Here is a 27,412-nt window from a genome sequence, read left to right as displayed (position 1 = left end):
AGGAGGATCACAGGATCATAGCCAGCCTCAGCAACTTAGGCTTTTGGCAGCTGAGTGATACCATTTCCAAATAAAAATAAAATAGGTCTGGGGTGTAGTAGCCCGGAGGTAGAAGGCCCCTGGGTAACGCGCACATGTTATGTATCTGTGTGTGTGTGTGTGTGTGTGTGTGTGTGTGTGTGTGTGTGTGTGTGTATTTAAATTAATCTAAATAAATTCTGGAAAATTGCAGTTACCTATAATTTTCAAGGGAAAAACTAGTTGGCAACATAGGAAGAATTGAAAATGCTAATTTTCTGCTAAACTTTTCTTAAATGTTAAGCGTACATGGAATAAGACACTTTTAGGAAGAGTCTTATTCTAAGAAAATTATTAAACATAGAATAAAACACTTAAGTATTTTATTTTAATAAGTGTCTTAGAAGCCAGACAGTCATAAAACTTTTCCTTCAGGTTGTTTTCAGTAGCATCTTAGGCTATAGAAATATTGCACTGTTACTCCTATTGTACACTTATTGCTATTTAAGTTGTTAGTGTCAAGATTAGATAAGTGAAATATAGAATGCTTGGTATTCAATTTACTGCTCAGCTTTTTCTATAGACCTTTTGGAAGATTTTCTCGATTCTATCTCTGTAAGTGTGTTTTACTTGGAATTTTCCCTGTTTCACATTTAGAATCATTTAATAGTTCCACTACTAATCAAATGATGTGCTCCCTACCAAATATTTTACCTCCCTTTGCCCAGTCCTCAAAAGTTTTTAAATGAGCCAGGTGTGGTGGCACATGCTTATAATCCCAGCATTTGGGAGGCTGAGACAGGAGGATCACGGGTCGCGGCCAGCCTCGGCTTCTTAGTGAGGCCCTCTGCAACTCAGTGAGACCCTGTTTCAAGATAAAGAATAAACAATAGAGCTGGGATGTAGCTCAGAAGTAGAATCCCCCTGGGTTCAATCCTTAGTACCGCAAAAAAAAAAAAAAAAAAAAAAAAAAAAAAAAAAAGTTTTTAATAGAATTCTAACATAGGAAACAGCTGGTTTTATACTTTTTATAAATCTTCAGAGGTAAATTATGAGAAGACCTTTCATGAAAATAAATACTTGAAGTGGGTGTAAGGGTGTAAGGTGACTGGCTGTCTTATTAGACTACCTTCCTATTTGTGTATTTTCTTATTTTAGTTGTACAGCACGCAGAAAATTGTTTCAGTGCACATATAAATGGTATGGGTATCTGATTTTTCCCTTTTAGCAGCTCATTTTACAGTTTCAGACACTCTTCAATTAAATAGGGCACGAGAGGCTTTATTCTGAGCTCCTCTCCAAAATGAGTTTACCTGGCAAGACAGGTTACAGCAGTGACAGTCTTTAGTGTATTTGAGTTATTTTCTAATAAAATGCTTGCATAAGCACTAAGTGGCAGAGCCACCACTTAAACCAGGTTTTGTTTTTGTTTTGGTTCTGGGGATTGAATCTAGGGACATTCTACCTTTGTAAACCAGGTTTTGTTTTGGTTTTGGTTCTGGGGATTGAATCTAGGGACATTCTACCTTTCTAGCGCTTTTTATTTTTTATTTTGAAACAAAGTCTTGCTAGGTTGCCGAGAGTCTCCTGAGTTGCCTCAGCTGGCATCTAACCAGAGATCTCCTTTTTTGGCCTCCCAAGTACTGGGATTACAGGTGCACACCACCGCACACTCTTAACAAGTTTGAGTTAAGAACTCTTTCTACATTATTGTATAACTTGTTTTCTTAATCAATTAAAAAATATAAATATGTATAAATCTTGACATATTAGTTATGGCTGTTTTCATGTGTTTTGTGACTTAGAATGTTTAATATTTTAAAGAAATTAATTATTTCTTTTCTTTTCTCAGGGAAATGAGGCAAGTTATCCTTTGGAAATGTGCTCGCACTGTAAGTTGAATATTCTTTTCATCAAGATTTTTTTTCTTTTTTACTTATAATTTGTGTGTGTGTGATACACCTCTATAATATATGTTATCCATCTAGGAGAGTTAGTCCTTAGGTGTTTAAAATGGGTAATGGATTTGGAGTACATTCTTTAAATTACCGTGTAGGGACTTTTTTAATAGATATTTTTAATATCTTACTATGCTATAGTTAATAAACCCCCAAATCTCAGTGGCTTAACCAAACAGAAGTTTTTCATGTTAATCAAGTTCAAAGCTCATTTGAAGGAGCTTTCTTCTGTTTGGTAATACAGGGTCCGGGCTTCCTTGTTTTGTAATGCCATCCACCCTATGCATGACTCCTCCATCCCTGGAGGAGAGACAGTGCAAGGGCCTGCAGGCAGCACTTTTTCCTGCCTTGGCCCAGAAGTGACTTTCATTACTTAGACTCATATTTTATGGGTCAGAAGTAGTCAGACTGCCTTACCAAACTGCCACGGGCTAGAAGGTGTAACTTTCCCTACATTCAGGAGGAAGAAACAGACGAGGCACAAAGCTTGCATTGCTTCAGCTTTGTTGCTGTGGTTGTTTTAATAAACATGAACGGAATCACTGACTTTTGTTTGTTAGTTTTAAAAATCCTGGGATAGGGGTGATTTGTCTTCATTTTATTGATTGTTACATTTCCAAAGTAAGAATCTGTTGTATTTAACACTTTTTTCTGATATTTTAAAAGTTTTTACTTTTAAGCTTGAAAAAGTCTTATATTTTCAGACATACATTTGATTGAAAGTTTTATATTTGAAAGATTGAATATTAATTTAGAATTAGTTAATTTTACTTATATTGAGATATGCTAAAAAAAGATTTAGACTAGTGGTATGGATTTAGACAGCGTCTCCTGTATCAAAGGCATGTTTATTTTGGCACAGTCTTCCACGCTAACATATTTTAGTTTTATTTTATTACTGTTACTTCTAGGGGTTAGGAATTGAGTCTGAAAAAAAATCACTATTTGATATGTAGAAGAACATATTTATTCTTCTGTATAGTCGAACCCAAAATCTTGTATTTGAAAATAAAAGCTTAGTGACTCTTAAGTCCTTAGTCATTCTGTTCTTGTATGTTATAGTTTTGTTAATTCAGTCCTATCTGCCTCACAGTCCCCCACATGCTTTCCCCTGTATTTTCAGGTCTTAATTTCATTATATCCTCTAGGTGATTCTATTCCTTTGGTTGCTCTAAAATGCCTTTATGTTCTCCAGTTATGGGAAGTCTCTTGGCATGGATACCAGAATTTCATTTATATTATAAAAGATTGTCAACATCATTCAGAACTCCTTCTGGTATTTAGAACTGACAAGCTTGCAACCAATTCTAAAGGTTACTTTATTTCTGCCCCTGATATACTAATGTGAGATTTAGAAGGTAGAAATGAATGGAGTTTGTTATTTTCCTGTTCTGCCAGTGGAATTCTGGTACAATGTTCTGGAGCAAGAAGCCTCAAGTTCCTTATGTAGTTTCTTACTTTAAGACAGGCAGTATGTCTTTTAATAGCATAATTTTGTAGTATGGCTTTGTAAATTGTTCCTAAAGGTTTAACCCATTCTTTTTGTTTATTCTATTTCCATCATTATAAAATAATCTTTGCTTCAGTGAGGTAGAGTTTGATTGTGTTGTTTTTGTTGAGCCCGGAATTACAAAGTAATTTGAGAAATGGTATATGGGCTGCACACTGTCAAAGTAGTGAATATTTGGGCTGACTGTCTGACATGGTTAGATTTGAATGTAGTGAGGATCCAGTTATTATGGGGAGAAAAAAAAAGAAAACATGGTAGTCTGTGGCACACAGTGATTAACTGCAAACTTATTTATTTTGTGGTTGCATGAAATAAAGTGGTTATTGAAGGCAAATTTGGTGGCCCAAATAGCAATTGCAAAAGGTTTTCTGGAGAGAATGAGAAGCATGAGGAATGTGAATGAGGTGATTACTTCTAACTACACTGGAGAACCCAAAGAAAGCAAGTGTGTGCTTAGAAGTTGTTTCAAGGATCAGATGACCAGGGAACTTATGTGTATTCTTTAGGAAAAATATCAGATCTCTCATGTGCAAGGTAATGGTTGGGAAAGGGGGAGATGCGTAGAATTGCAATGGAAATCACTGGTAGGTTAGGGGCTTTTGCAGTTCTAGGTTCCCAAACCATTCTGCGTCCTAAGCAGAGATGGCCCTGTCGGCCCATTTGATGAGGCTGGTCCTGCCTTGTTTGGGGACCTTTTACCTTGCAGTGGGGTGTCACTTCAGCCTCTTGTATTATGAAAACTACTTTTTCCCATTGCTCATCATCATGTTCCTACAACCTCCTTTCTTCTCCCAAAACACTTGTAAGTTTCTTTTATTCTCATCACCACTTTGGTCTGATCTTGAGTTTGGGTGGAGCACTCTTCTGTAAGCTCTGCACTTGGCTGCCTTTAATCTCCTCCTCTGCAAGTGGTGCTTTCTGTCGCTCTCAGCCCTCCTTGAATTCTGTCATGTGTAGTTCTTGTTTATTTTCCTTTTAACAGTTACCATAACAAATTTCTTATTAATCTATTTTACCTTTCATTTTGTAATTTCTACAACTTTTTAAACTTAAATGGCTAATATTTATAACTTTCTCACTCCCAGGCTTTCCTTTATGAATTCTCATTTAATTAGGATTACATGTAGGCATGCATATTTTTAGTTTTATTTATTTTTTGTAGTACTGGAGGTGGAACCCAGGAGCTTTTCTGCCTCTGGGGCTATAATCCCAGACCTATTTTATACTTTATTTGGAAAGAAGGTCTCACTGAGTTGCTGAGAGCCTCACTAAATAGCTGAGGCTGGTTTCGAACCTGTGAGATCCTCCTGTCTCAGCCTCCCAAGCACGAGGATTACAAGCATGCACCACCACGCCTGACTCATACTTTAATTTTTATTTTATTTATTTATTTATTTATTTTTGGTGGTACTGGGGGTAGAACCCAGGGGCTTTCTACCTCCGGGCTATACTCCCAGACCTATTTTCTATTTTATTTGGAAACAGGGTCTCACTAAGTTGCTGAGAGCCTCACTAAGTAGCTGAGGCTGGCTTCGAACCTGTGCCATCCTCTTGTCTCAGCCTCCCAAGTGTGGGGATTACAAGCGTGCGCCACCACATCCGGCTCAATATTTTTATTTTAAATGTGGAAGTAACTAAAGTGTTACATCCAGGATATTCTTTGAATCAACTAATATCAGACTAAGTTATGATTCTGTAGATCAATTCTATATCCATTGCTAGTGGTGTCAGATACAAGGTTTTTGGGTTTTTTTGTTTGTTTTTGTTGTTGTTGTTATACTGGGAGTTGAACACGGGAGCATTCTACCTCTGAGTACCACCAGTCCTGTATTAGTTTTTATTTTGAAGCAGTGTCTTAGTAAGTCGCTGAGGCTGGCCTCAACTCCCATGCCGTCCTCACCCTAGCCTAGCTGCGCTCACTTTCAGTCTGTTCCCCTTTGTTGTCAAGGATCGAGTTATCTTAGCCTTTCCACTATGCCTTTGATCTCTCTGCCATATTTAGGATCTTTCTCTGGTAGTTTCTCCTTTTCTCTGTCTTCAGCATCTCTCTCTCTATAAAGTTATATACAAACATAATCAGTTTTTCTTTGATTCTTATTCTGTATATATCTTAGCTTTCTCCATTCTTCCTCATAATGAACTTCTTGAAAGAAGAACTGTAAGCTGGGCGTGGTGCTGCACGCTTGGGAGGCTGAGACAGGGATAACACAGGTTCGAAGCCAGCCTCAGCTACTTAGTGAGGCTCTCAGCAACTTAGTGAGACCCTGTTTCCATATAAAACATAAAATAGGCCTGGTGTTGCCTGGAGTTAGTTTTCTAGTACTGGGTTTCATTCCCAGTACTAGAAAAAAGAAGACCGTACAGTTTTTCCATTTCCTTACTTCTGCTCATTTACTACTCTGCTGCAGTCTGGCATTCATCTGCTGTTACTCCACTGAAATTGTTAAGGCCATCTTTATTTTGATATATTGCCTTATTGCCAAATCTTATGGATTTAGAGAACCTCTAAAGTCCTTTGTTACTTTTGGGGGAAATTTGAATACCAATTATTTGATATCAATTCACAATTTTCAGATATAATAATGCTATTATTACTATTTTTTAAATAATGCTAGGGGTTGCACCCAGGGACATTCTACCTCTCAGCTACATCCCCCCGGCCCTATTTTAATTTTGAAGCAAGGTCTCCCTAGTTTGCTGAGGTTGTAAGTTCCTGAGATTGTTCTCTGAACCTGCAGTCCTCCTCTCTCAAAGTACTGGGATTACATGCATTTATCACCACATACAGTTAATGGTATTATTGTGCTTTGTTTTTTTTAAAAGTTTTTATCTTTTAGAGAAATTCTGAATAGTTACAAAGAAGTGACATGTCTGGTATTTGCTCTAAAATAATTGGGGTGGGGTATAAATAAAATATTTTTCATGTACTAATGGCTAAAACTGGTTGAGTATGTGAGATTCATTATACTCTTTAAGCCTTTCATATGAATTTTCTTCTATAAAAAGTTTTAAAATGAAAAGGAAGTAATTAAAAGTAAAATGAGCCGTTGATTTAACTATTAGATAACTATTTAATTACAATTGAGTATAACAAAGAGCAAGCTGCAATAAGTGGCTGTTTAAGCTTATTTTTACCAGTAAAATAATTGGGCTATTGACAGCAGAACTCTAAGTACAGTACTTGGAATCAAGCAATCGCTGAGTCAATATTTGTTGACATAAGAAGCTAGTAAGAGCTCAAGACTTGGACTTCATAGTCAACTAGTTGGGTGATTTTAAAAGCTGTACCTTTGGGAAAGCCCTGTAATTACTCATCACCTCATTGTCAAAAATACCAACACATACTTGTATAGCACTATGTGTCAGGTACTATTCTAAGCACCTTGCATACATTAACTTTTTTTTTTTTTCCCCAGTACTGGGGATTGAACCCAGGGGCAGTCTACCTCCAAGCTACACCCTCAGCCCTATTTTTTATTCTTTAATTTGAAATAGTGTCTCACTAAGTTGCAGAGAGCCTCACTAAGTAGATGAGACTGGCTGTGAACCTGTGATCCTCCTGTCTCGGCCTCCCAAATAATAGGATTTCAAGCTTTACATTAGTCTCTTTAATTCTACAGCAGCCTCCTGAGTGAGGCATTGTTACTTTCCCCTTTGTATAGATGAAAAAATAGAGGCTGTGAGACCTTAAATAACCAGTCTAAAGTCACACAGCAGATGAAGCAGCAAAGCCATGGCTTAATCTTAGGCATCAGTCTTCTACTTATTCTTTCTGGTTCTTTTTTTTTTTTTTTTTTTCTTTGATGGGCAAGTAATGGGGGATTGAAAATAGGGCCTCACACATGCTAAGTATTTGCTCTACCACTGAATTCTACATAGCCCCCAGAGTCTTCTTTTTTTTTTTTTTTGCGGTACTGGGGATGGAACCCAAGGGGCATTCTACCTCTGCGTGACACTCCAAGCCCTATTTTTTATTCTTTATTTTGAAACACTGAATTACAAAGGCCTCACTAAGTAGCTGAGGCTGGCCACGAACTGCAATCCTTCTGTCTCAGCCTCCCAAATGCTGGGATTACAAGCGTGTGCCAACCATGCCCAGCTTCCCGGAGTCATATTTTTAATTATAGTATTACATATCTTTTTTTGTTTTGTTTTGTTTTGCAGTACTGGGGTTAGAACCCAGGAGCATTCTACCTCCCAATTACACTCCCAGCCCTATTTTTTATTCTTTTTTTTTTTTTTTTGGTGGTACTGGGGTTCCTGGAAGCCCTTCTACCTCTGGGCTACACTCCCAGACCTACTTTTACATTTTTGTTTGGAAACAGGATCTTCTAAGCCAGCGCGCGCGGCTGGCTTTGAACCTGCGCGATCCTCCTGTCTCTGCCTCCCAAGCGCGGGGATTACAAGCGTGTGCCACCACGCCCGGCTATTCTTTATTTTTGAAACAGGGTCTCAGTAAGTTGCAGAGGCCCTCACTAAGTGCTGAGGCTGTCCGCGAACCACGATCCTCTAGTCTCACCCTTCCCAATGCTGGGATTACAAGTGTGCGCCACCATGCCCGGCTACATATCTTTTTTTGTACTATTAGTCTTGTAGAGTTTTATTGCTTTGTTTTTTTAAGACAGTATCACTGTGTTGCCCATCCTAGCCTTTGAACTGAACTCCTGGGTTCAAGCAATATCCTGCTTCTGCAATATCCTGCTTCTTGAAGCAGCCCTTCAAGTACCTGCTGTTGCACCTGTAATCTTATAAAATTAATGTTATCCTTGGTGCATGAATGGTTTTGGATAAAATTAGTTTGGCCTAAAACAGGTATTCTCTGATCTCCCTCTCCTCCGCCCAATCACTCAATTCAGTGTTTTGTTTTCTTTTTTAACTCAGGGCAGTTGTTGACTTTTTAGTGAGTTATTTTAGGCAGTTGTGACTTTGTTTCTGTCTGTTAGGTAACTTGTTTGGACTAGGAAATGTATACTCTGTTAGGGCCCTTTGCTCAAAGTTGAGACCTTAGTTGTAGCTTGGCATGGTAACTTGGAAAAGATGTTACTTTAGCTAATTTAAGAAGAGGACTAAGTTTGGGTACAAATAAAAGTATGAGTGGAAAATCAGGTTCAGCTGATTTATTATTGTTGATAAAGCCAGTAGAAAGGTGACTAGTTTAAATGAAATTAGTAAATATAGTGATTTTTAGACTGTATGTGCTTAAAAATTAATTTCTCTAAAATAATTTTCAACCTTCTTTTGTTAGAAGATGAATTAAGATCTTGGCAGACATTCCAGGAATGATTCTTTTTGTATAATGAACTATCTGTAGAAACTTCAAAGCCTTTTTACTAATCAGGATATTGTTTTACTTTGGAATAAACAATTTTCACACACAAGCAGTTTTTTACCCCTAGTTTGAGTTATTTACATGTGACTTGGAAGTTTTGAACTTGAGATCTTCCTGTCTCAGCCTCCAAAGTACTGGGATTATAAGTAGGTACCACTAGGCCTGGTTAAAAGTCAAGACAAGCCTCGGCAACTTAGCAAGACCCTGTTTCAACATAAAAAATAAAAAAGAAAATCTGGCTCAGGGTGAGGCTCAGAGATAGAATGCTCCTAGATTCAATCTCAGTACCATAAAAAAAGAAAAAAGAAAACAAATGCTGACTTTGCATTGTATTGTCAATTTCTACTTTTAATCACATCTTAGGAAGGTTTATAAATTCACATTCTTTACCTAGACTGAGATTTTTATTTGTTAAGATTTTGTTTTTTGGAAGGTCAGTCCTTGGGATTGAACCCAGGGGCATTCTACCTCTGAAACGCACCCCCAGCCTTATTTTATTTTTTATTTGAAACAGGGCCTCACTAATTTGCAAAGGGCTGCAAACTTTCTATTCTATTATCGCAGCCTCTCAAGTATTGGGCTTACAGGTGTGTGCCACCAGGACCTGCTGATGTTTTTAACGTTGCAGGGGTAGGGAACAGATTCTAACTTGGGACCTTGTGTATGCCAGGCAAATGCTCTCTCACTGAGATGGCTCACCAGCCCTCTGTGTCTTTGTTTCATAAACAGAAATTTTTCACAGAAAAATTAATCCAAAGTTAATTTGATTTACTCCTTTGTTTCAGTTTTTGTTTTCATTACTTCTGTGGACTGACTTAACTCACTTTTCTTTTTTCTTTTCTTTCTTTCTTTTTTTTTTTTTTTGTGGGTCTGGAGATGGAACCCAGGGGCATTTGACCTCTGAGCTATACCCTCTGCCCTATTTTTTATTCTTTATTTTGAAACGGTCTCACTATGTTGTGGAGGGCCTCACTTAAGTAGCTGAGGCTGTCCGCGTGATCCTCCTTTCTCAGCCTCCCGAATGCTGGGATTACAAGCATGAGCCACCACTGCCAGCTTCACTTTCATTTTTAATAATGTATAACTCTTAATTTCTGGTTCACTCACAAAATTTTATTCATCATTTCAAATCTTTGGAAGACATTTAGTTAATAGAAAATTAAGTGAATGTGAACATGTAACTGTAAAATGTTTTATGTACTTATCTAAACACTGAGAATTAATACTCTATGCATATTTGGTAAAGCATTAGAGTTGAGTGAGGAGAGAGATGAAAGGTTATTATGTTACATAAATTTATATATTTTGGCTTGTTGCCCTTGTTTTGCTCTTGCAGACCTTTTTAATTTTAACCCCTGAATGAGTAGTCTTAAGAAAAGTGAATGTTGTCTTTTCTTTATCTGGAATGTCAGTTTTTGGTATCATGGAATCACTGACAATTTGTAGTTTCAGTTATGAGCTCCTTGATGTAGTAATTTGCTTATCAAGCATGAATGTGAATACTTGTGTAGCTAGTATGTGCAATTCGCTTCCTTTAGGTGGTTAAAGGGCTTGGCTCAGCAATTTAGGAGGCTAAGGCAGGAGGATCACAGGTTGGAGGCCAGCGTGTCCACCTCGTGAGACCCTGTCTCAACAGAAGATTCAGGGATGTAGCTCGTTGGTTCATTATAATCCTGGCTTCATTTGCCAGTCACACACACACACACACACACACACACACACACACACACACACACACACACACACTCCTAGCTACATTCAACAAAAATGTATATCCTTGGGTCTTTCTCAGAAGGTTATAGCAAAAGATATGAAGACATGGCTAGGTACATGGGTGCATCCCAGTGATCACAGCTGCTTGGGAGATTGAGGTAGGAGGAGCCCAGGTTCAAGGTCAGCCTGAGAAATTTAATGAAACCCTGTCTCAAAATAAAAAATAAAACAGAGCTGGGAATATGGGTCAGTGGTGAAGTGCTCCTAGTAACACACACACACACACACACACACACACACACACACACACACACACACACGTTCTGTAAAGAAAGACTGGGGAAATGAATTTTTAGTAAGAGCATATAATTGAAATTCTAAGAACTGTATGAGATGAAAGAGGAAGGAAAATAATCATTGAGAAAGTTCCTCTGGCCTGAAAAATTGAATTTTATTAAATTTTATTTAATTTAAATTTGAATTTAATTTAATTTAAAATTGAATTTTATTTATTCTGATTCCTAGAATAGATGAAAAGAAATCTTCATTTAGTTTTCATTTTCATTGTAATTTTAAAATTTCAAGAGTAAAAAAAACCCCTCAAATACACAGAAAAAGTTAGCTACAAAGAACTTATTCTTTGGGCAGTGGATTTTTTAGAAGCAGCAGCAGTAGGTTCTAGAAAGCAATGGAGTCATTCAGAGTTCTGAGTTCCTAAATCCAGAATTTGATACCAGGCAAATGATCCCTGGAGTGTGAGAGCAAATTATAGAGATGTTCAGAAATTTAAGGAAATAGGAAATTTACCTTCTATAAGTTGTTGGATAAATACTTTAAAAATGAAATAGAAGTTCAGTAACAGTTGAAATGAGATCCAAAAACCAAAATACCAGTGAAAATACCGAGATAACTACTGGGCCAAGAAAGCAGTTGGTTCAAATGAGAACAGAGAGCCAGAGTTGTCCTTGAAGAATGCCTGCAAGAGGAAAGAGAAAGCAATTGTATAAATGTGTGCTGGGGTTGCTTTTTTTGTTTGTTTTTTTCAATACTGGGGATGGACCCCAGGGGCATTCTACCTCCGAGCTGCACACCTGGCCCTATTTTTTTATTCTTTATTTTGAAACTGGGTCTCACTGAGTTGCAAAAGGCCTCACTAAGTAGCTGAGGCTGGCCATGAACTGCAGTCCTGTCTCAGCCTTCTGAATGCTGGGATTACAGGTATGTGCCACCACGCCTGGCTTTGGGATTTCTTTTCTTTTTTTTCTTTTTCTTTTTCTTTTTCTTTCTTCTTCTTCTTTTTTTTTTGGTGGTACTGGGGTTCCTGGAAGCCCTTCTACCTCCGGGCTACACTCCCAGACCTATTTTTATACTTTTTTATTTGGAAACAGGGTCTCTTAAGCCAGCACGGCTGGCTTCGAACCTGCGCGACCCTCTGTCTCCGCCTCCCAAGCGCGGGGATTACAAGCGTGTGCCACCACGCCCGGCTTGCTTTGGGATTTCTTAATGTTGGGACGAAGGCAAACCAATAAGAGGGGGGAACCCAGAAGTTTAGGGATACAGTGTGATGTTCTTGTTGATAAACCAAACTGAGCTCTGGCCAGTGTCAGCTGGCCCCAGCTGGGGTGTAGTGTAGAGGTAGATGTCCCTTGGTTCAAACCTCAGTACAGAAAAGAAAAGAAAATATTGTAGAATGATTTTCAGTCTTGTTTTTACTAATGAAATTTTGAATTCTTATTTCTTACAGAGAAAACTGTATTTGTCCCAGTGACTTTACTGGTAAATTTTATCAAGTATTTAATGGAAAAAGTTACTGGTCCTTATATTTTAGTTCTTTTAGAAAATAGAAGCTACATTTACCTTGATAGAAATACCAAAGACATAAGGAGATCGGTGTAGAATATAGACTAAACAGTGTGTGTGGCAGTGCCCACCTGTAATCCCAGTACTTGTGAGGATGAGACAGGAAGGTCGCAGGTTTGAGGCAAATCAAACCTCAGCGATGTTGTAAGACTTTCAGCAAACTAGGGAGACCATGTTGCAAAATTAAAAATTAACAAAAGGGCTGGGGGATGTAGTTTGAAGGTAGACTGCCCCTAGGCTCAATCCCCAGTATCACAAAAAAGAAAAAAAAAGTAGACCAATATTTTGTATGAACATTTGTGCAAAACTCCTTAAATATTTGCAAATTATATCCAAAACTGTGTAAAAAGGATAACATAACAAATCTTGTTACCCAATTTTTAGTAAATACTCTTAGCAAATTAAGAATAAGAGGGAACTTTCTCAACCTACAGAAAATCTACAGCAGATGCGATACCTCATGGTAAAAAAAAAAAAGAGATACTTTTACTGAAAACTGGGATTGCAAGTTGTTTTTATATTGGCCATTTCAGTCAACATCTTACTAGAATTCCTCCTAGTCACTACATTAAGTCAAGAAAAAGAAATGAAAATGTGTCAAGATTGGAAAAGGAGTAAAGTTGTCTTTGTTTTCAGATGATATTATATAGCAAATTCTAAGATCCTAGAATAAGTGAATCCAGTAAAATTGCAGAATATAAGAAAGAGATACAAAAACCAGTAGAATCTTTCTATAATATCACAGAACAGTTGAGGAATTAAATTGGCAAATATCACTGATAATAGAATAAAAGTTGTAAAATATACAGGTTAGGTATTTTAATCAAATGTGTAAAATCTGTACATTGAGATACAAAACATTACTGAGAAATTTGACAGTTCCTGGAAGTGAAGCGATATACCACATTTATCCCTAATGCTGGGATTATAGCTTCAATATAATCCCAGTCAAATTTTCAGCAGTATTTTTTGTAAAAGTTATCAAAGTGATTGATAATTCAGGTGGAAATAAAAGTGAAAATTAATAAATGGAATAGTATCAAAGTGAAAAGGTTTTGCATAGCACAAGACACCATCTAGAATCTGAAGGGGAGCTGGGCACGGTGGCGCACACCTGTAATCCCAGTACTTGGGAGGTCGAGACAATAGAATGGCAGGTTCAAGCACAGCTGCAGGAATGCAGTAAGACTCAGCAGCCTAGTGAGACCCTGTTTAAAAAGGTCACAAAGGCCGGGAATGTAGCTTAGCACTAGAATGCCCCAATGTTCAATCCCCGGTGCCCCCTCAGCACACATGAAGAGTCTAAGGAATGGGAGGAAATCTGCCAAGAACTCCTGATAGAGGACTGATTTCTAGAATATGTAAAGAACTTAAACTTAAAACTTAAAAAAAAAATGGACAAACTGAATAGATACTTCTCAAAAGACAGATGGCTGGCTGGCTGGCTGGCTTATTTATTTATTTATTTATTTATTTATTTATTTATTTATTTATTTATTTATTTATTTATGGTACTGGGGTTCCTGGAAGCCCTTCTACCTCCAGGCTACACTCCCAGACCTATTTTATATTTTTGAAACAGGGTCTTTTACGCCAGCGCGGCTGGCTTCGAATCAATGTGATCCTCCTGTCTCCGCCTCCCAAGTGCGGGGATTATTAGCGTGTGCCACCATGCCCGGCTGGCCAATATATTTAAAATGATTAACATTCTTAGTAATCCAGGGAAATCAATTCTAACTAACACTAGTTAGAATGGCAATCGTCAAGAATATAGACAGACAAAAAATGCTGGCAAGGATGTGGGGAATAGGAACTCTGTTTATTTTTGTGGGTCTGAGTTTGGAACCCAGGGACATTTGACCTCCGAGCTACACCCCCTGCCCTATTTTTTATTCTTTATTTTGAAACAGGGTCTCACTAAGTTGCAGAGGGCCTCACTAAGTAGCTGAGGCTGTCTGCTAACTGAGATCCTCTAGTCTCAGCCTCCCTAATGCTGGGATTACAAGCATGCGCCACCAAGCCCGGCTGAAATAGGAACTCTTACTTGGTTGGTGGGACTGCAGCCACCATGAAGATGTGTCTGGAAGTTCCTCAGAAAACTAAGAATGGTACCACCTTATTACCCAGCTCTACCACTCCTTGGTATCTTCCAAAAGAATTAAAGTCAGAGTACTGTAGTAATATGTGTATATTCATGTCAGGGCAGCACAGTTCACAATTTTCAAATTATGGAACCAACATAGGTGTGTCCAAGAGATGATAATGAAAATGTGGTGTGTATATATATATCTCATAAAGGGAAAAATGGATTTTATCAAAATTATGGATTGAGAAAACATACTTGAGAAATTATACCTAATATAGGGTTTGCATCAGTATAATCCCACAAAATTTTTAAGTTAATCTAATTATTAAAAGCACGAAAGATTGAAGTCACTTCACAAAGATACATGAAAAGAATGGCAGTACCACATGTTGACAAGGATGTGAAGCTCGCAGAATTCTCATATACTGCTGATGGGAATATAAAATGGCAAACCACTTTGGAAAACTGACAGTTTGTGAAAGTTAAATGTGTGCTTACCCTGCGACCCAGCAGTTCCAGGAAAACATTTGTTTGCAGAAAGACTTTAAATTGCTTTATTCATAATAATTCAGATGGAATGTCTAGCAAGGATGAATGCATACTCAAATTTTGGTACTGTCAACTGTACTACTCGGCAGTAAAGAAGAACACATTACTGGCATTCAGCAACATGAATTAGTATAGACTTGATGGATCAAAGAGGATAGACACAAATACATAACCAAGGTTGTCTGGATTTGGTGAGAGGAGGGTGACTGACTGCAAAGGGACACCCAGGAATATGTGGGGACCTATGGAACTAAGTACTTAATAATTCACCTTTTGAGGGTCTGTTCTCAAAGTTTGTTAAAAATTTCTTAGTACTTTTTGAAGCAAGATCTCACTAAGTTGTAGAGATTTTCTCTCTCTCTCTCTCTCCTTCCCTCTCCCTCTCTTCCCCACCTCCAAAAGGCCTAAGTTGCAGAGGCTGGCAGCAGTCTTTCTGTTTCAGCGTTGCAAGTACTGGGATTATCAGTCATGTGCCATGATGCTGAGCTCAACAATTTTTCATACCTAAGATAAAACACAATTGTATATGACTGTGTCCATATTTGTTTTATATAAGTCTTTCAAAATAATACTAGCATGCTCTTTGCCTTGTTCATTTGGTAGTCATACTATTTTATGCATAATGTAAATATTAAGCTGCAGATCTATAAACATGGTCATCATAAAATGACCAAGTTTTATGGAGCATTTGGGGAGGTTTTGTTTACTGCGCCCCCTGGTGGCTTTTACTTCTCACTTAAGGTAGCATGAAAATACAGTCATTACATTTGTAGAAAATTAATTTTATAGAAGACTTTATGTGTTTTAAATTAATATTTATGTTTAAAAACTTCTTAGTAACTTCTGAAGATAACACCATAAGGTTTGTTCTTGTGTAGTTTTTGTAAGAATTATTCAACATATGTTTTTCCATGGGTAATTTTGCTGTATCTGATGGCTCTTTTCAAAATACCTCTAAGATAATCATATATCATGCATTGAATTAATATTCACTGATTTTATTCTGTAGAATAGTTCTAAACTTCTTGCCATATAAAAGAGGTTGAGAAGTTTCTTTTTAGAAATACCACCTACAGTCAGGATGAAATTAAGGAAGTGCTAAAGCAAACAAACAAAAACCAAAAAGGATTACAGAAAGGCCACACAGTAGCCAGCCTGTAATACCTAAAAAGGAAACCTGGAACTCTTTGACAACACAATAAAAAATGATATATTGGATATAACTCAAAATAAAATAAATACCCATGAATCCATGTTTATATAAATAAGTGAAGACACTTTTTTTTTAAACAGATGCATTCTAGTTAATAGAGAAGGAAAAAGAAAGTAATTATTAGGCATATCACAGAAATAAATATTGCAAACAAGACCCACTGGTGAATGTTAAAATGAGGTTAGAGTTTGAGGAGAGATAGGATATTTGTATTCTCACGAAGTGTCTTCCCCAAGAACTGATGTAGTGGTGCATGTCTGTAATCCTAGTATTTGGGTGGAAGGCTGAGACAGGGAGATTGTAGGTTGCTGGCCAGCCTCAGCAACTCAGGGAGGGCCCTCAGCGATTTATCAAGATCCTGTCCGAAATTAAAAGGGCTGGGGGGATTATAGCTCAATGGTAGGATGCCCCTGGGTTTAATTCTAAGTACCACACACAAAAAAGTATCTTCTCCAAGGATACTTTTTAATCACAAAAGGAAAGATGGTAGATCTATACTAGAGAAATCTTGCAGACACCATCTTGACTAAGTGAGCAAAAGTCAACAGCACTTAAAATAAATGTATCCACATTATGAATCTTTTGGTAGGTTATCCTGAGGATACAGTATTAATTCTGTGGTACTTTTGCCCTCAAATACCTGAATTCATTTTAATAAAGAGAAAATATCACCATATTTAAAGTGAAGAACTTTCTACAAAACACTGGATCAAAAGCTTCAAGGTCATAAAAGACCAGGAAAGAATAAAAGGTCATAAATGGGAGGAGAAATTATAGAAAAGTTAAGACAACAATAACAATTTCAAATGCCCCTTAGCCAGTTTCTTGTAAAGGTGACATTTTACAGAAGTGAGGTAAGATTATCAAAATCAAGGAATTAACATTGGTAAAACATTATTAACCCATATGCAAGGTGGTAAAAAAAAAAAAAGAATTTGGTGACATTTGAGAAGTGCTTTTCTTTTCCCCCTAAGATTCTGTTTGGGTTCCCACATTGCATATAGTTCTCAAAAAATATGAGAAGAATTTAAGATGACTTGCTTTATTTTGTTTTTTAATAAACATTAATTGGTCTATTAATAGCTAATGATAAAGTTGCTATTAAAAGAATTTTCTGAACGAGTAGTAGTCCTATTCCTGTTTCCTACTACATCATTATGAGAATTGACTATAATTTGAGGAAAGTTTATTTTTCTACTATTTTTTTTTCTTTTTCATTCCAAGAAACCTCAAAAGACATCCAAAAGAGTTTAGACCATTTCTTCAAGTTGTTTTTACTAACAGTTGAGTGGCAACTTGGTGTACATAGTATACATAGCAACGCAGTTACAGTCAAAGAAAGTGCTTTTGGTGCTCTTTGGAAATCCTTGAATTTCTTTATTTTCTGAATGAGAACTGTATGAATATAGTAAAAAGACACATTTATACTTTTATTTTGTGTGGTACTGGGGTTCCTGGAAACCCTTCTACCTCCGGGTTGCACTCCCAGACCTATTTTTATACTTTATTTTTTTTAAATTCGGAAACAGGGTCTCTTAAGCCCGTGCGGCTGGCTTCAAACCTGCATGATCCTCCCATCTCGGCCTCCCAAGCGCGGATTACAAGCGTGGGCTCCCACGCCCCGACCCCGGAGGACACATTTATACTTTTACATTTGAAAGATAGATGGATATGTAAGCTTCTAACTCTATTAGTATTACATGGCTGGAGTACTAGTATATGCATTTGAAAATTTTAAGATTTACTGTAGTAACATAAGCTCTCTAAAAGCAAATTCTTAATTATTTTATGTGGTTACATTAGTAAGGTTCTTGAAGTCACTTGTAAAATGCGTTACGGTCTCTATCACATTTACCCCGAGAACACTGAGAATGCGCCAGTGCGCTGATCCAGAGCATATCTCAGCAGTGTCACTTGGTATTTTCTTTGTAAGCAGTTCATCAGCTCTTTATTATTAACTTTTTGTTTTATAAACTCAGACTTAAGAGATCTTATGTTTTTACTGTCTTGTTTAAATTTTAGATTATAGTATGTGACTGTATTATTCAGTACTATATTTAATATATATTTAGTTTATACGAGCATTTTCAACTTATATTTGAAAAGGTAATCCTCCCAAAGCTACCTTCCAAAAAAGTGGAAAAAGGTTTCAGCTTGGCAAACATTAAAAAAAGAGTATCTCTGAGTCATGAGATGAGTCAGGAGGGTGAGGCCTGTTTGTTTTTCCTTGTCCATCTCTTTTTAAGGGAGTAGGAGCCTCAGCAATGGGGGAGGGGTGGAAAAACTTTGAGAGGTGGTGCCCAAAGTTGAATTTGTTTTTCAGTAATCCTGGTACTGTGTGCAGGTCTGTTAATAGACTGAAAACATTTAAGTGCTGTCAAAAATAGGTTTACTCTATTTCGGAGATTTCTCCCTATTTTATAGGAAATTGGTAAGTGCTGATATTTCAAAAATTTGAGTAGTGTTTCAGACTTTAATATCTTCTAACACATCTAGTCCATTGCTGACAAGTGGAAGTGCTTGAAAAACTGCTTTTCTCTGGTGACAGCAGCAAATAAGGCACTTTGCTTAGTGCCTCAAAGAACATTTTACCATTTGTTTTTGAAAGGTAGTGTTCTTAGATCTTGGCTTTAAAAATATTCATGATTTTACTTTCCAAGGTAGTCTCAACTAGGTATTAAGTATAAAGTACTTAGCCTGTGTCTTCTCATTGTAATCCTAGCTAGAAGAGAGGGAGGGAGAGGAGGAAATAAACGGGTGGTTAGAGAAGGGATAAAGCCTCAATACACATGTACTGGCTTTCTAAAGTTCAAGGTGAGTTTTATCTGATCAGGACTGGAGGAATGGCCCTGCATTTGAAGATTAGATAGAGCTCATTTCCTCCAAGTCTTACTTAGGGGCTATTTAAGCCTTTTGTTGCCAAGGTCAAGCATGATCAGCAGAGCTTAGCTTTTTGCCTTTGAAGAAAATTTCATCTAACTCACTGAAAACAAGTATCAACTTTCAGGGTTTTTTTTTTTTTTTTCCCCTGAGAGTGAATTAAATGATATGCACAGCTATAAAATTGTAGTTAATGACATCATCCTTTCTTTAATCAAAGAAAAATCAATAGGAGTCTCATAAATGGAGCATCACGAATCTTCAGAGAGCTGATAGAGAATTGTAGGTATAAAATTGATACCTTACAGAATTATACCAAGAGCAGTGTAGCTAAAGAAAAGGAAAATGGGAAGAGTTGGAAGTGAGAAGTTGGAAGTGAGAAGCCACTAGAAAGTTTGAAGCACAGGAGTTAGCAGTCTCACAGAAGTTTTCGTTTTCAAAAGATTGTTAGTTAGGCATCATGCCTTTAATCTCAGCTACTTTGTCAGGAGGGTCTAAAGTTCTCGGTCCGCCTGGACAACTGACCAGTACTTTTTCTCAAAATAAAGTAAAATGGGCTAAGGGTATAAAGCACTTGCTTAGCATGTGCCAGGCCCAGGGTTCTATCCCCAGTACAACAGAGAGAGAGAGAAGACGAATGTTGGTAATACCGGCATTACAAATGATGGATTAAAGTAAATGTGTTTATTTGATGATTTATGACTTTCTACATTCTAAAAAGAAGAAAATTTTTTTTGGGGGGAGAGGGGTGCTGGGGTTTGAACCCAGGGCCTGTACATATGCAAAGCTCTTGCTGTACCCCTGAGATACATCCTCAGCCCCTTAAAGATTCTTAACATAAATCAGGACTAAAATTACTGTCTTGGTGATTAGTGGGGTTTTCTTCTGTTTTTTCTCCCTCCCTCCCTTCTTTTGATTAAACCCAGGGGCATTCTACCTCCAAGCTACACCCTTATAATAAGCCCTACTTTCTTTTAGTTATTTTGAAACCAGGGCAATGTGTTGCTGAGGCTGGTCTTGAACCTGTGGTACTCCTGTCTTAGTCTTTAAGGTACTAGAGTTACAGGTACACCCCTGGCTTCAGGTTCTTCATAGGTAACATCTAAAGTATCAGACATGTCTTGGCTTAAGCAAATAGACTTTGATAGTTTGTACAAATCTGGTGCTACACCTCCCTCTTCCCTCTTTCCTTTAATGATGTGCTCCAGAGGAAATGACCCTTCACTTGTGGAGATGTGTTACCTGTACTTCCCACTTACACTGTACTAGTGGTCTGTTTCCCTGTCACCTTTTCTGATCTGTGGTTGTAAATTTAAGTAACACTGTATTTTGAGAAGAAAACAGTTAACTAATCTGTACAGGATGTGCATGTAAAATTAAAGCACACATGGAGGAAAGTAGCTCTTAAGAAAAAATCTATGAATTTTGAGAAACTATTGTGGATGGTTTTGTTACTGAACTTGAGTCCTTGACTCCAGTGTTGGTAGAAACAAAAACAGGACCCAAAGATAATTTAAGTATGGGGAAGGCTTTATTAGTGGCTTTTGCTTGAGCCAGAAAAGAAGCAGCACTGACAAGTGTTGAGCTGGCTCCAGTGGGAGACCAGAGCTTAAGCTTCATGGGGTCTTGGAGTGGCTGGTGCGCTGTCACTTGAGTCCTGCGTGGACAGGTGGGATTTTACTTGTATCATGCTGCTTAATGCATCGCATGTCTCCTTTCCACGTTAAGTCTCCACCGAGAGGTGTGTGATCTTACTGCTAATTGTAAAGGTTACTTGGGTTATTTCAGTGATATTCTATGAATATACGTGCCCCATTAGCATCTGGAATTTGTCACTTATCATCTGGAAAAGTCTCTGATAATTAATTTCAGAATGAGGCAAACTATTATCCTGTCCCATGGCCTTGTCTTGGTGATTTTGTTTTGTCTGGTTCCCACTGTTTTGCATTTCTGCTGACTACGTAATCTCAGAAGCTGAAATGACTTCTGACCCTCCCACCTCCTGGCTGCTATTCTTACTTCCATAGCCTTAAAGACTGTCTCATCTTTTAACTCCCAATTTTCTGGTATAGAAGCTAACTCCCCAACACAGAACTAGCTTGACTGTCTGATGTCTATTGAGATGTTCTTTTAATACCCTTGATCCTGTGTTTTTCATGTGCAACCTGACTTCAGTATGCTGAATGGTTTTGTGTCTAATTAGTTTTACAATATTTGTGGCATTTTATCAATAACTTTTAAATCTAAAACTGGAAGAATATTCAAGTAACTGGACACAGTTGCCTTCAGAGAAGGAAATTGGATATTGTAGAGTATGAACTGGGAAGGAAACCTGGAAATTTTGAATAGTTTTTGAAGTATAAACTATGAATTATTAAAAATAAAGTAAATAAAAATTTAAAAAGAAAAGTGAAAGTAAAGGTGCTTTGGTACGGAGCTTGTCTAGTGGGACATGTATGGATCAGCTCAGCATTATCAGTCCTGGGCTATCTTGTGTGACCTCCATGATCAGCTTAGCAACTTCAGTGCTGCGACATCTGAGCACTCAGTGTACAGTGGCTGTATGTTATGGCAGGAGCAAACAGACAAAAAGGTAACCAAGTGAAAAATTTGTTGTATCTTGTTAGAAAAAATTAGTTAACAGTATATGTAACTTTTAAAGTAAAATTGGAAGTTAAATTATTGGATAACTACTGGATTTTCTTTCAACAACAACATGAAATAATTTCTAACGAGTCTTACTACTTTTGTTTGCTTTTAGTTGATGCTGATGAAATTAAAAGGCTAGGAAAGAGATTTAAGAAGCTCGATTTGGACAATTCCGGTTCTTTGAGTGTGGAAGAGTTCATGTCTCTGCCTGAGTTACAACAAAATCCCTTAGTACAGCGAGTAATAGATATATTCGACACAGATGGGAATGGAGAAGTAGACTTTAAAGGTAAGAGAGTAGTTTTTATTTTAAAATCACATGTTAGAGAACCAATGTTTAGTCTTAATAGGTTATGTACAACAGTGTCACATTTTAGTTTTTCTTAAATGTCCTTTTATTTGGTGATGGTATGATAGAGAATTATATTGAAACCTCAGAATTTATAGCATATACATTTGGTTAAACCAAGATCTTTTACCTTTTGGTTCATAAATGGTCAAAGTGTTGTTAGGGTAATTTATACCAAAAAAGGAAAATTTACGTATATTTTTGTTTTTTAGAAAATTGTTCTTATTTTAGGGCAACATAATATTAGAAGCTGCATTTTTAAGGCTTTTTTTCTTTAAACCACTGAGGTTGATAGTTAAGCAGTGAAACTAAACAGCAGTGAAAAGGATATGAGCATTAGTTATCAATGTTGATTTATCTAGATTTTAAAAACATTGAATAGTGCTTTTTCTAATATTAGCAAGATGAATTATATTTGCTCCAATACAAGTAAATATCTTATTTCAATAGTAAATTGTCAGCGGGCATTGTTATTTTATTTTGAGGAACTGAATTTATAAGTAAAGGCATCTAAAATTGGTTATAATTTAGTGCTTATCAGGTAGTGAAGAAAAAGGATAATTTTTCATGAAACTTACAACTGTAAAATCACAGTGAAATAATTCTGAATTTTTAACAGAAATCCCAAATTATTTTTGTTCTGTTTTCATCCCCTTTTTAGTTATATTCTAAAAAGAAAGAATTAAATGGCTTAATGCATATGTTTTGAGTGTTATGGTTTTCATTAGTTAACTATTCATTTAACTTGATTAACTTTAGAAAGCTTCAAGTTCAAATAAAAATCTGTAGAATCTTGTTTGTGAAGACTTTAAATTTGGCATTTTCAGCATAGTTATCTTTCTGTTTTGCACAAGGAAACAATATTTTGTGTGAATTTAAGGTCAGTATTTTTTTTGTGTAAAATAAAATTTCTGATTTGTGAGCATTTTTAATTCTTCTTCAGAGTTCATCGAAGGCGTCTCTCAGTTCAGTGTCAAAGGAGACAAGGAGCAGAAGTTGAGGTGTAAGTACTTTTCTTTCCTGACTCTAGTTTCTCTCTTACCTACCACTATTCCATATTACATTGTAGACTTCTCTCAGAATATTTCAAAGGATTTATTTTCATTTATTTCAAAATATTTTTTATACTGGGCATAGTAGTGCATACTTATAATCCTAGTACTTGGCAGTCTGAAACAAAAGAATCACAGATTCAAGGACTGCCTTAGCAATTAGTGAGATTCTCATCAACCTAGTTGGAGACCCTGTTTCCAAATATAAATAAAATAGGACTGGGAATGTAGCTTGGAGGTAGAATGCCCCTGGGTTCCATCTTCAGTATACCCCTCCCCCCCAAAGAAAAGATTTCTTTTATTCCAGATCCTTGGACATAACAGAAATAATACATTCTGGTAAAAATCCTTTAGGACATTTGCAGTACTGTTTTATTTTTGTTTTTAGTTGTATAGAAGGAAAACAGAATTTTCTTCTATTGAAAAAAGCCATATAAAATAATATATGTGACGTGGATAAGACTTTTTTGATGAAAGTGGGAAGAAATGTTTTGAAGAACTGGAAATAGTGGGAACGGTTATTCCTAGTTCTATATAAGGTTAAATAACTTGTCCTAGGCTACACTGTTTGTCCCAGCCAAAAGCACCCTCCTAGCTGACTATGTTGAATTGTACCTTCTATATTTATTTATTTTTATTGTATTTATTTTTTATTTTTATTTTTTATTTTTGGTGATACTGGGGATGGAACCCTTCTACCTCTGTGCTATACTCCTAGACCCATTTTTATATTTTTTATTTGGAAACAGGGTCTTTTAAGCCAGCAAGGCTGGCTTAGAAGCCGTGCGATCCTCCTGTCTCCCCCTCCCAAGTGCGGGGATTACAAGCGTGCGCCACCACGCCCAGCAACCTTCTATATTTAGATGGAATGTTCCTCGTACTTGTAGTTGTAGACATGTGGCAATTTACCCTTTTCTTTCTCATTTAAAATATTCACGTGATTGCCTTATAATTGCTGTTGATTTTCTTTGCTTTCTTTTTAGTTGCTTTCCGTATCTATGACATGGATAAAGATGGCTATATTTCCAATGGGGAGCTTTTCCAGGTGTTGAAGATGATGGTGGGGAACAATCTGAAAGATACACAGTTACAGCAAATTGTAGACAAAACCATAATAAATGCAGATAAGGATGGAGATGGAAGGATATCCTTTGAAGAATTCTGTGCTGTAAGTATAGAAAGGCCTGGTGTTTCCATTAGTTATGTTTTAAAAACATATTTCAACCACCGGGCGTGATGGCATGCACTTGTAATCCCAGCATTCGGGAGGCGGAGACCAGAGGATTGTGGTTTGTAGACAGCTTCAGCTACTTAGGCCCTTTGACTCACTGAGACCCTGTTTGAAAAATAAAAAAGACTTTAAAAAAGAAATAGGGCTGGGGCTGTAACTTAGCGGTAGACTGCTCCTGGGTTCCATTCCCAGTACTGACAAATAAACAAACTTCAAAAACCATTTAATAGAGCATTTTTGGTAGTTATTTTGCCCTAAAACTTAATAATGATGAATTACATTTAATTATTATAATATAAATAATATATTTAGTTTGGGTTAATTGCTCTATCCGTATTCAAAGTTTTAAAATATGCTCTTTGTAGCTGTTAATAATTAGCAATTATTATTTTCGAGAATTAATATTTTTAGCTATTCACTGATAAAATATCACAGGAATGGTACCAGTAAATTTTAAATGTTGATGGCCTTCAAATTATCGCTTGTTATTCATTCCTAAGGTATGTTTTAAAATACGCTTGTTTGAAAATGCTCTTGTGAGGAATATGTGTTCATGAATATTAGCTGGGAATAAAAAAACGGATTCATGGGAACAGCAGAAATGGAGAGTTCCTGTCCATCCTAAACTTGCCTGCTATGCAGTGTGCATGGTGATGAGCCCCCTCCTTTCTGAGCCGCTGATGGGTAACCGTCTGAGGGCAAAGGCTCTGTGTAGAGATGGGGACCTAAAAACTTAACCGTAGGTGAAAACTGTGGCAAGAGCGCAGCTGCTCGTTTTAGTGGCTGTGAATCTTCAGTGGATTTGGCTCCACTCATTGCTTTCAAGGAGGACTCAACCATTCAGCCTCTCCTCTACTGCTCTTAAAAGATACTAAATTTGATGTGTTATATGTGTTTTAAATTGTAAACTAGAGATCCTAGAGAATATGGAAGCATATAAAGACAAAGGTAACAAAAAGTTATAAAGTTTCTCAGTCAGTAAAGGCAGATTAATTCTATAGAAAGTTTTTCCTCTTGCCTTTCTTTTCATTTTTTAATATAAATCTCCCAGGAAAATCAGGTCACGTTGATAATTGTGTGTTGTGCAAGAACTGAAGTGTAGCTACTTTGGCATTTCATTTGTTCGTATTATCCTCAGTGTACCTTCCTTGCAAAAGAATTATCTTTGTGCTTTGTTTCACAAAATGTGTGTGTGTGGGGGGGTATGTTAGTGTAAAAAAATAGATTGTCTTTTTGGGAGAGTTCATAGGTTTGAGACTGCACTCTTGCCAGGTGGTACTGGTACAAGTGTTTGCTGTCCCTTCTGTTTCTACTTCTCCAAAGAACTCCCATAGACTGGCACAGGCTGAATGTGACACGAGACCAGGCATTGTAGACAACAGCGGATTTTAAAAGAAGGAAAGGGAAGAAGGATTCTCAAGTCTTAGGGGGAGGAAAATGAGTGGAAAACTCTTGGCTAAAGTGGTAGAGATGCATATAAATGAAGAATGCTTGGATTTAGTGAATATTAAATGAATGTATTTATAGGTGCAGTAGCTCACACCTGTAAACTCAGCCACCCAGGAGACCAAGGCAGGAGGGTTTGCAAGTTTGAGGCCAGCTTGGTCAGTTTATCACGGCCCTGTCTCAAAATAAAAGTAAAATTTAAAAAGGCCTGGGGATAAGCTATATCTTTATGTATAGAAATAATATATATGCTGAAGACATAAGCTAAGCTTTGAGTTTGTTTTCCAATATTTATAGTAAATTGCTCTTTGTATTTTGAGGGACATGGTCCATGAACGGAGAAAAATGATTATTTTGCGTATAACCAACTTTTCTAAAATTTTATCAAATCTGTAACTTTGACTCCATTGTGTTCGTTTTATTCTGACTTCTCAAGCTACAGCAATGAGCTTTCAAGTGGCAAAAATTATTTTATAAGTTTACACTCTAGTTGGGTGTGGTAGTGCACGCCTGCAATCCTAGTGCCTGGAGGGCTGAGACAAGGATTGCAGGTTATCCGCCAGCCTCGACAACTTTGTGAGACCTTGTTTTAAAAAGGGGAGGAGCAAGGGATATATCTCAGAGGCAGAATGAATGGGGTTCAGTTCTCAGTACCGCCCCCCAATACTGTAGACCTATTTAGCATTTTATAGTACTTAGCATTTATAAACATGACAACAGTAATAGGTGGATTGAAGACATGCATTTATTTTGCTTCTTCACAAAACCTGAATGAAACACAATGGATTAGAACGGAAAAGGTCATGAACCTGCAAGGACAAAATGAACAGCAGAGAAGAGAACTAAATTTGGTAATTTAAATGGTTGAGTAGGAAACTAACCCAGTAGACGGGGGGGGGGGGGTTCTGAGTAGTCATTTTGGAAATCTGAGCCTTGATTGTAATGCAGAATCCCTGGAAGACACATTATTGGCATGAATAACTTTGGAGATAAAAGTATGGCTAAAAATGGGATAACTGGTTAAAGTTAATTGTGGATGCAATTAGAAAATGAAAAGCACTTTTCTTTGCTCAGCTGAACAGATTTCTCTCCCAAAACCTAGTAAGAGACTGAGGAGAGCCTCTAGGCTGGGAAACATGAAACAGAGACAGTATGTTGTGGAATTAAGTGAAAATAAGAGTATTTGCATGTTGACATTTTTAGCTTTCATCCTGGTCTTAACTCTGTCACTGGGACTTGATACTCTCCAGCCAAGAGATGGGAAGAACCCTCTGAGTGAAGTTTCACCTCCTCAGAGAAATGGTCCCACCAATCACTGGAAATGTACTCACCCTCAGGCCCCGTTGCATGCACAGAGGTTCCAGTGTCCTTCCCACAGAAACAGCAAGGATCTCCAAACATAAGAACAGACGTTGAAATACAGATAGCAATCTCAAAAAAGAAGCTTAAAGAAACAATTTAGGCAAAGCTTAAAAAAAAAAAAGCAAGAGAAAACCTGTCAGTGTTATGTTGAGAGATGTAATGTATTGACTACTTGAAGGAAAAATTGGATAACATATAAGAGAGCTC

The 27,412-nt window shown here is 37.1% G+C and overlaps 1 protein-coding gene across 1 annotated transcript in view; it reads left to right on the top strand.

The window, feature by feature from the left end:
• PPP3R1 (protein phosphatase 3 regulatory subunit B, alpha) overlaps positions 1-27,412 on the top strand; it is a gene marked incomplete at both ends in the record, with an annotated part of 53,841 nt that overhangs the window by 25,483 nt on the left and 946 nt on the right. Inside the window, 4 exons of the mRNA XM_080711380.1 lie at positions 1,871-1,910; positions 21,878-22,054; positions 23,058-23,117; positions 24,150-24,334. Coding sequence (XP_080567506.1) covers positions 1,871-1,910; positions 21,878-22,054; positions 23,058-23,117; positions 24,150-24,334 — 462 coding nt within the window. The remainder of the gene's footprint in view (positions 1-1,870; positions 1,911-21,877; positions 22,055-23,057; positions 23,118-24,149; positions 24,335-27,412) is intronic.

Source organism: Muscardinus avellanarius, assembly GCF_963383645.1.
Source record: "Muscardinus avellanarius genome assembly, chromosome: 15".
Classification (NCBI taxonomy): Eukaryota; Metazoa; Chordata; class Mammalia; order Rodentia; family Gliridae; genus Muscardinus; species Muscardinus avellanarius.
This window is presented reverse-complemented; position numbering and strand designations above follow the sequence as displayed.